The sequence below is a fragment of the Microtus oregoni genome, unplaced genomic scaffold (assembly GCF_018167655.1).
Source record: "Microtus oregoni isolate MIOR12 unplaced genomic scaffold, Mior012 000073F_ref0000255, whole genome shotgun sequence".
NCBI classification, from domain to species: domain Eukaryota; kingdom Metazoa; phylum Chordata; class Mammalia; order Rodentia; family Cricetidae; genus Microtus; species Microtus oregoni.
In genome coordinates this window covers 79600-89426 of record NW_024543986.1, presented here as the reverse complement: position 1 = coordinate 89426, position 9827 = coordinate 79600, and the positions used below count along the sequence as shown (strand labels likewise).

At 39.2% G+C, this 9827-nt stretch overlaps 1 protein-coding gene across 1 annotated transcript; it reads right to left on the bottom strand.

The window, feature by feature from the left end:
* Positions 1 to 4548: 4548 nt before the first annotated feature.
* Positions 4549 to 7547, bottom strand: LOC121441146 (116 kDa U5 small nuclear ribonucleoprotein component-like). The gene is given in 3 exon segments (XM_041642279.1): positions 4549 to 5846; positions 5849 to 6924; positions 6927 to 7547. Coding segments are annotated over 3 exon segments (2916 nt in total). The 5' UTR covers positions 7513 to 7547; the 3' UTR covers positions 4549 to 4592.
* Positions 7548 to 9827: the final 2280 nt, after the last annotated feature.

Genomic DNA, 9827 nt, shown 5'->3' with positions numbered 1-9827 from the left:
AGTAGAATGCTAACTCCATGATATTGGGTGTATATTAACTATAATTATACTATATATAAATGTAGGAACTGCATTTTTAAAATTACGTGATTTTAAGAAAAACATCTATCATTTTATGTCTTTTGTGTGATTCCAGGCCAAACAGGTTCACACTATTAAGCAAATAGACATAATTACGTTTCTCCATGAAAATGTCCATGCATGTCTCCTTTATAACTTTTATCTTTTTATGATCCTGCATCTTACTCATATTCCTCTATTATGTATCATTAAGCAACTGTTGACCAAAATATAGTGATTTGAGTTTTCTATGCATGTGAAATACTAAATGAGAATAATTATTTACCCTGAATCACATGTATCTTACACTGTGCATCCCAAAGAGTTGATTCACTACATTGTTTCATGAATTATATGTTTTCAGGTCTCATGCATTGTGTCCCTAAGTGAATTACATAATCATCATTTACATGATTTATCAATAACAATTTAAATAATGTTCACTCTACCATTTCAGTTGTTACAGAACTTGAGAAAAATAAAAAAATTATCCCAGATCATCTGTCACTCAGAAATTTTCATAATTATCGTTCAGTCACTACCAGTCTTCAAAATCTCAGTGTGTACATGTATATAAATAGACAAAGATACAGAAGAATGGACAAAAGTAGTTTTATAAAAAGATCGCTCTTCAAATGACTATCTTTTGTAAAATTATTTAACACAATATTATTTAACTTTCATCTGGTTCATTAAGTGGTGGTTAAACAGTGGGACATTGTATGCTATGAACACACTGGACTATATTTGATTTAATATAATAAAAACTCTGAATAGTATTGCTTTGATTTTCTTTCCTGGAAGGAAACTGAATGTCTAAAAAGGATCTACTCTTAAAAATTAAAGTATACTCAAAAGTAGAATAACACATTCAATTCCTAGATACTCTTCACCTAGTTTAAATAATTCCTAAGATTTTATCATATGCAATTCATTAAATGATACTTTTTCCTTTTGCCTTTGCTGAGAAACTTTGAAACACATCCCAGAAATATTGTCATTTTTTACTTCCACATATTTAGTATTCATGTCCAAATGTGATGTGTGGTCTCTATTTTTTAAATGACCACAGTATCCCTGTCATGCCTATCAAAAATAACAAGAATTTTTTATAATGCCAGCGATTGAACCCCAGTCTTGTACATACTAAATGAGTGTTTACTAATTAGTTTCTTGATCTTCCCACATTATTTCCTATAAACAAATACACACTCTGTGCTGTATACTTTTCTGTCAGATAGTCATTTGGAAAGAGGGAACCTCAATTGAGAAAATGTCCCTATCGGATAGGCCTGGAGACAAGCCTATGGTACCTTTTTTTTTAATTAGTGTTTAATGTGGGAGGGCCCAGCCTGCCCATTGTGGGTAGTGCCATCCCCGGGTAGGTGAATCTGAATTATATAAGAAAGCATGTTTGACCAAGCAAGAGAGCACTCCTCCATGGGCTTTACATCTGTTCCTGCTCTCAGGTTTCTGCCCTGCTTTAATTCCTGTCTTGACTTCCCTCAGTGATGGAGGAAATCACTCTTACCTGGAAGTGTATTTCCATTCCTTTCCAATATGCTTTTTGTCATGGCATTTCATCACAGTAATGGAAACCTTAACTAAGACAATTCATATTCAAGTTGTTCTTTTATATTGGTTTACTTGAAACAGAAATAAGTGAATGTTTACACATGTGGTTTTTTCCACTGATACTACTGAAGACTAAATTATGATGTTAAGTATTATAAATGGTTATTTTCAACGTGACTTTTATAAAATTAGTCTCCAGAGGAGGACAAGCTAACTGCTTATTTGCCAATTTTATAGAGTTTATATCCTTTTTTCCATTTTTGCCCAAGTTGGGCACTTTATTTTCTATTTATTGTTAGTGTGATCAGGCACATAATATTAATATTCTCACCACATTTTATTAATTGTTTTCATTATTTGATTTGGTGCTGAAGTTGTCCCTTCTTTTCGTCAATGAAAAACCAGTGAAAGTTGGCTCTCATCTATGCCTGACACTGCCTTTTATACTTTTATAACCTTTTATCTTTATGGCATAATGTTTTCTGACTGAAACCTAGAAATAGACTTGAATGAGTCTTTTTTAGTTATTTTTTGTTTGTTTTCATGTGTACGTCTGCATGAATGTATGCGAACCACATGTATGCCTTGTACCTGCAGAGGAAGAAAAAAATCATCAGATCCCTTAGGACTGTAGTTACAGATGACTGTGAGACACCACATGGGTTCTGAGAATTTAACTTGTGTCCTCTGGAAGACCAGCCAGTGCTTTTAATTCCCAAGTCATCTCTCCATCCCTAGCAGTCATTTTTGTTGAGGAGAGACAGTATTTAGTAACTACAAGTTGAGAGTTTAATTGCGCTTTCTGCTGGTGAGCTGCAATTGCATCCTTTCAGTTGGCAGGGCTTACATATATGTTTCTTAAGAAAAATGATAATGGCTTTATGGTAATAATTTTAATTCAAAAGAATATTTTTGTTTAAATTATATGATATTTTATGCTTTAATTTTTTATTCTGAATCATTATTATTTATTAGCATTAAACTACAAAATAGATTAAAAATGACACTTATACTACAAAGTGAATTAAAAATAATACACCACTAACAATTTGTATGAGTTAATTCCAAGCTTTGCAAATTAAGTTGCAAATAACTCTACTTTTCTTGAGAACATATTTCTCTTTTAATTTTGATTTAAAATTTTTACAGTCTATTTTGACCATATTCTTTTTCTTCCCAACTCCTCACAGATCCTCAGTTCCTTACCTACTCCAAGTTCTTTCTCTGCATCTCAATAAAAATATATAAAATAACAACAAAAATAAAAATAAAAACAGGCAAACTAGAAAGAAAGGGAAAATCAATAAGACAAAATTGGCTGTGTTTCTTAAAGAATGTACAGTTGAATTACTAGGTTCTAAAGTCATTTGAAATAGTTGTCTTTTATTATGTCACCAATTCAGCAGATGATTCATTTTATTTAAAATTTATCTATAACTTCTTTTCTTTTGTACATAATTTTAATATACGAACATAAAAATAATTATGGATCCAATATCAAAACTGTGTATTAAGGCATAATCAGAAAAAAATGTTGATTGAAATTTTTTTCTTTTTCTTTATGTGTGTTTGTGTATGTAAGCACACGTACATGCAGGTACCTATGGGTACCATAAGGGGCCCTCAGATTCCTTGGGGCTAGAGTTATAGGCAGTTTATGAAATACCCAGCTTGAATGCTGAGAATGTAACTCAGGTTCTGTAGAGGAAGAAGCAATACAAAATGTTGATATATCAGAAAAATGGGCTAGAGGATCAGAATGTGAAAAGCAGAGAAGAATGTGTTGACTGACTGCATTTGTTCTTTTCCTTTTGCTGCTATCACAATTGCTACAAGATCAGCAGCTCAAAAGGATAAAGATTTATTATCTTAAAGTAACACAGAATTATATAGTTACAAGTCAGAAGTCCAAAACATGTCAACAGGGCTGCACTTCTTGGGAACCTAGAAGACAATATCTATTCCCTTGGTCCTTTCTAAGTGGAACAGGGCTGCGTTTCTTGACATGTGACTGAATCACTCCAGTATCTGCTTCTGCCATCCATCATTTATATCTCTTTCTTTGACTTTAAGAGTTTCTCTTTCTACATAAAGGCCCTTTGTGGTTCCATTGAACACACGTGGATTATGCATGAAAATTGTCTCATCTCATAGTTGTTGACTGAATCAAATATGCCCAGCCCCTTTTGTCTCCTATCATATTACCAGGTTTGGGGATTAGGGCATGGGCATATATGGAAATGACATCATTTTACTGACCACAGGATTAAAATTGCCGGCTTAAAAAGTGATCTATCAGATTCTATAGATGTAGTAAAACCTCTAAGAAATTTCTACTTGGTAATTTTAAATACTTAAAAAATCCAACTATATTTTTCTTTGCTTTGTCCAAGAATATATTTGCTTCAATCATGACAACAATAGAATCATTACTTAGGCTGTCATGAGTTTTAATTTTAAATCTTAATTTTTGTTCAACATTGGATGTTTAGATTGATTATGTTTTTAGCATGGTACATTAAATTAGATTACTTATCATAACTAATGCATATATGGTGTATCTTTAAAGGCTAAATGTGAGTGCCTCACCATCTCATGCTATTCTTTTTTTTTTTCAGAATGTTCTGTTCATTTACAAACCACGGCTAAGGTTGAACTTGTAAGAAATAAAATTCCATGTAAATCCTGAAGACAGGCCCCTTGGGGTTAAACACTGTCATCCTGTTCTCGTTCTTCTTCCCTGGGCCCAAGCGCCTCTCTGTTCCTTGGGAATGGAGCCAGAGGCCACAGAAGGATACCCGGTTCTCACTGGGACACTGGAGCGGAGGTTTCTGGGTTATTCAGAGGGTCCTCTAGCAGTTCCCAGATGCTCATGGCATGAAGGCCCAGTTCTACAGGTCTCAGCTTGAGTCCAGAGCTGCAGGCACTGTGGGGAGCAGGAGCTGCTGGTCCGGCACTCACATGGGATAATTGAGCACAACGTCCTGTTTGGCAAGCTCCAGCAACATAGGACCATCGAAGAACTTACTGATGCTCACATCTTCATTCAGGCCCTTCCTAAGCAGGGTTTTGATCATGAACTCCTGGGCCAGGTGAGGAGCTGGCTGTGGCTCCAATGGGCAGATGACAATGCGCTTGTCCAGAGGATCACCAGGTACAATCTGCCAATGGTGGAAGAATGACAGGGAAAAGGCCTGGACTTGGGTATGAGTGCAGAGGTCAGTCTCACAGCCAAAAGAGTCGATAGCTGGACTGAAAGCTTTGATGGTGTAGAGAGGGGAGCCTGAAATGGGTGCATCCTGGGTCACGTGCCCCCTGCACCTGGCCAGGACTGTGTAAACAGCAGACACACAGTCTGCAGGGGCCTGGACCTCTACAAAGTAGTAAGGCTCCATCAGACGGGGAGTGGCCATGAGGAAGGCAGAGTAAACCACCCACCTAGCTGTGGGGACGATCTGGCCTCCACCGCTATGGAGGGGTTCCTGGGCAAGCACTGCATCCAGGATCTTAAACTTGACATTTCGAATCAATTCATCACAGAGAGGTCCCTCCCGGATTCCCCACTGGAAACCTTGAACGATGCTGTCCTTCACTGAGCCCAGAAGTGCCTTGTCTACCTCAGAGGGCAATGTGTCGTCCACTAGAATGTTTGGTCCTGTAGCATCCGGACCAAAGGCCCAGATGGAACGGGCATCCAGCAGATCCCAGTCATACTTTGTTTGGAAGGACTCGCCCAGCTTCTTTCTGTTCCAGGTGATCTGGACCACTTCGTTCTCAATGTCCTCAGCCAGGCCCTTCTCAAGAGGCTCTGCAATCATGGTGATCTTGTTCTTTTTATTGGGTGTTTCAGCAAAGCATTTGAGGGAGGATGTTTATACCACTGTCTCACAGAACGTCACAACTGGGTGAGCCACCTTGATGTCAATCTCTGAGTACATCTTCCGCAGGTTGTGCATCACACAGTCCAGGTAGAGCTTCCTAGTGCCCAGGATCACATGCTCGCCAGACTCTTCCACCTTGGTGGTGAACGATGGATAGCTCTTGTTGACCTTCCGCAGGCCGTCAAACATTTTGGGCAGCTCTGAGGGGTTAACTGGCTCCACAGCAATCTTGATAACAGATGTGGTATTGAATTTCAAGGGCAGGAAGATCTGAGCCTCCTCATTGCCTCGGGATTCAGTTATGGTCGCTGTCTTCACAATCGGCTGAGCTGATCGACACCTTCAATCAGAACCCAGTTGCCAGCAGGAACACAATTGACCACAATGTAGTACCTGGCGACAGAGATCCAAATGCGGCCCACGGCACAGATCTGGGAATCTTCCTCATCTTCCAGAGTGTAGTTCTCCCCCAGTACCTTCACAGGCTGCCCAGCATGGATGGTGCCACTTAGCATCCGACCAAAGGCATGAAACTGAACTCCTTCGTCTGTGCTGTACATCTTAGTGGTGTGGCACATCAGGGGACCATCTGGGTCACAGTCACTCATGGCCTCGCCAAGGTCGGAGTCCACGATGCCAGTGTAGGTGTGCTCAATCTTGGGTTTGGCGCCCACCTTTGGAGATGGAATGTGCTGCACACACATGTCCACAAAGCCTGTGAACTCACCAAAGAACTTTTTGCAGACTAGCCTGAGCAGAGGGCGGATCAGCTTTAGCTCCTCCTTGGTCAGGTGGATGCCAAGTTCGTCCAGGGTCCTTGGCAGGCTGGTGTCCACATCACCCACCACCTGTGCAAGGATCTTATAAAGGGGCTCCAAGATAAACTCCACAAAGCTCCTTTGGGAGCTGCTGGTTGGAGCCTTTTTTGTGAACTTTCTCGATTTGGGATCGAAGTAGATGTCACCCCAGAGTCTTTTAGCAAATTCCTGGTAATTAATGTCACCAAAGGTGTCAGCATAGATCTTTACAAAAGAGCCCAGTGTGAAGCAGATGCTGTACTGGAAGCTGGAGAAGCAGACATTGCCCAGGAGCGGGGAAAGGATCAGGTTCTCGTTGGTGGAATACATGCTTATTAATCCATTGATCTCATCCACAATGTGCCGAAGTTTGTAATAAGCATCTGTTGGGGGCAGTTTCAGCTCCAAGATCAGCCGGTCGATTTTGTTGAAGCACACGGTGACTGTTAACCTCTCCTGCACTGCGTGCTTGATCAGACGCTCTGTATTCAGCATCACCCCCTCAGACGCATCAGTGAAAAGGACCACTCCATCCGAGATTCGTAAGCCAGCTGTGACCTCATCAGAAAAATTCACATGTCCTGGTGTGTCCATGATGTCGAAGAGATAAAATTTCCCTTGGTATCCGGCAGCACCATCGTCACAGGAGTGCTTTTGATGTCAACACCTCTCTCTTGCTCTGTGAAGAGGATGTCCGTGTAGCACAGATCTTGGTCATAGCGCTTTCTGATTTCTGGATGCATCTGCTCTATTAAACAATCTAAAAAGCACATCTTGCAATGGTGGAGATGGCCGCAAAGGGTCATGTTTCAGATGAGCTCTGAGTTGTCCATCAGATCTGCTAAGAAATCCATCTCATACACCGTGACAGGTAACGTCTGCTCCATCAGAGTGAACTTCTTGGTTTTCACTGGCTTTATAATGGGCTCTATGAGAGGCTGGGTGTTTTCCTCCTGAGCTATGGTCTCCACCTCAGGGCCATATACCTCCTCAGTGGTGGGGTAGTACTTCTTGTCCTCGTACAGCACCACCTCCATCCCAGGGTGGTCATCATCGTGCTCTCCCACGTCATCCTCGTCCTCCTCATCATCCATCTCATCAAGATCTTTTGTCTCTCTTCCCAGTTCATCATCATCTTCATCAAAATCAAGCTCTGGTCCAATATAATTCCCAAATTCATCATACAAGTCAGTATCCATGATGCCGCCTCCTGCTCAGCAGAGCGCTCCTGGTCCGCCGCCTGAGTCCGCGTTTCTGCAACACGCCATGACTATGCTGGCGCCCTCATGCTAATCTTAACAGTAAGTTGATCACCACTTTTGACAGCACACCTGTCATGGGCAGAACCTGTAAGTTTAGACTGAGCAAATCTATTTTGAACTGAGAACAGTGGGAGCATTCACTGGGGCAGCAAAGGTGTATTAGTCGGGCTTTCCATTGCTATGACAAAATACTGGAAGCAATCAACTTAATGCAGGAAAGATTTCTTTTGGTTTAAAGTTTTACAAATTGTAGTTCATTGTATTTTAGCTCCATTGATCTGGGTCTGTAGTGGCAAGAAGGGAATGGGATAGCAAAGGGGGCAACTTTGGTAAAATAAAGAAAGAGACACAGGACAGGAGAGCTAAGAGAGTGGAAGAGAGGGAAGAAAAAGAAAGCAAAGCAATGCTCTCCAGTGATATGCTTCCTCCAACTAGCAACTAAGCCCTGATCATTAAAGTTTCCAGAACCTTCTAAAGCACTGACAACACCTGGGAACCAAGCTTTCTAAACATGAGCATTTTGGAGGAACGCTTCAGATCCAAACTGTAATATATGATCAAGAGTGTTACAGACTCACATCGGTCTTAGCTTCAGTTCATCAGTTTTTAAAGCATAAATACCACTCAAGTTATCATATGTCTTTAGTCATTTTTCAGAGTTAGTAGATTTCCAATTTTGGGGTCATATTGCCAATTTCACATAGCTCTACAATGGTTTCTTGGGATTTGCCTGTGTCTTCTTTTGACTTTAACTAGAAGTCTAGCCTCAGGTCAGCATTTTTTAAATGTCAACAACTAATTTTATTTTAATTTTTTACAGAATAAAGCTAGTAAAAACCAGTCAAATCTGCAGGCTATTTTCAATACTTTAATGATTTATCTGAAATAACATATTTATGTCAATAATGCCCAGAATAATGCTTTTATCGTAATCACATTTCAAAGATCAAAGTTACTAATACACAGTGAATATTTCTGATTAGCTAAAATATAAAATCAAATTATGACTTAATAAATGCAGTTTGTTTTCTAGACACTGTGTCAAAATTTGATGCCCATGGGAAAAAGAATGAATAAGTGCTATATGGTGTTGTAAAGTTGATTCCTTATTTTAAATGTAAGTTAGAACAACCGTTTCTATTAAGTGCAGAGAATATTGTATAATGGAAATCAAGTAAACACACACTTTAAAGGGTAACCTCAGTGATAGAAATGTATCTTGATATCTTTTTGGAAAATGAGATGAATACCCTGTTAAAAAAATCCTTCCTGTGTTTCTTTTCTTCAGGCAACAATACCTACAACGAAGATTATAAAACTGTAATAATACATGTTCTTATTGTTGCAAATAAGAAAGCTCTTCTCTACTGATAGCCACATTTTGAAAATTCTAACATTAAAACTTCCACTGTGATTGTAGACATTTTCGTTTTCTTTTTTTTGATAATTACAGAAAACTTTAGTATTTTGAGAAGAAATTTAGTCTCAGATAAGTTTCAAATACACAGGGGAATTTTCTTATTTCTGCTTTTAAGGATTTATGATTAATCTTTATTTTTAATTTCATATATGTATACAATAAAAATATATTTTCTCCAACTTCTCATTTCATTCAACACATTTCTTTTCAAACTTTCTCTCAAATATATTCTTTTTTGAACTTCATCTCTTTTATTTTTTAGATGACTGATTAAATACAGTTAGTGTATTTAATAGTACCAATATGTGTGGGACCATCACTGAGGCATGGGAGAACCTACCAGTGACTTTCCCTCTCCATGCAGCTATCAACTGTAGTTGGACTTTTCTTGGACTATCAGCTCCTGTTGACTCAGATTTCTTTCCCACCAGGTCTCACATCTATTGACCGCGGTCTCTGTCCTGTCTGGTCCTGCAGGCATTCAGTCCCAAAGAAACAAAAAGAGTTCTATAATAATTATAAACTGATTGGCCTATTAACTCAGGCTTCTTATTAACTCTTATAACTTATATTAGCCCATAATTCTTGTCTGTGTTAGCCACGTGGCTTGGTACCTTTTTCAGTGAGTCAGTCACATTTTTCTTGCTCTGTGTCTGGCTTTCTCTGTGTCTGGGTAACAACTGCAGACTAAAACTTCCCTCTTCCCAGAATTCTCCTTGCCCTACCTCTACTTCCTGCATGGTCTCCCTGCCTATATTTCCTGCCTGGCTACTGGCCAATCAGCATTTTATTAAAATACAATTGACAGGGTATAGACCATTGTCCCACAGTA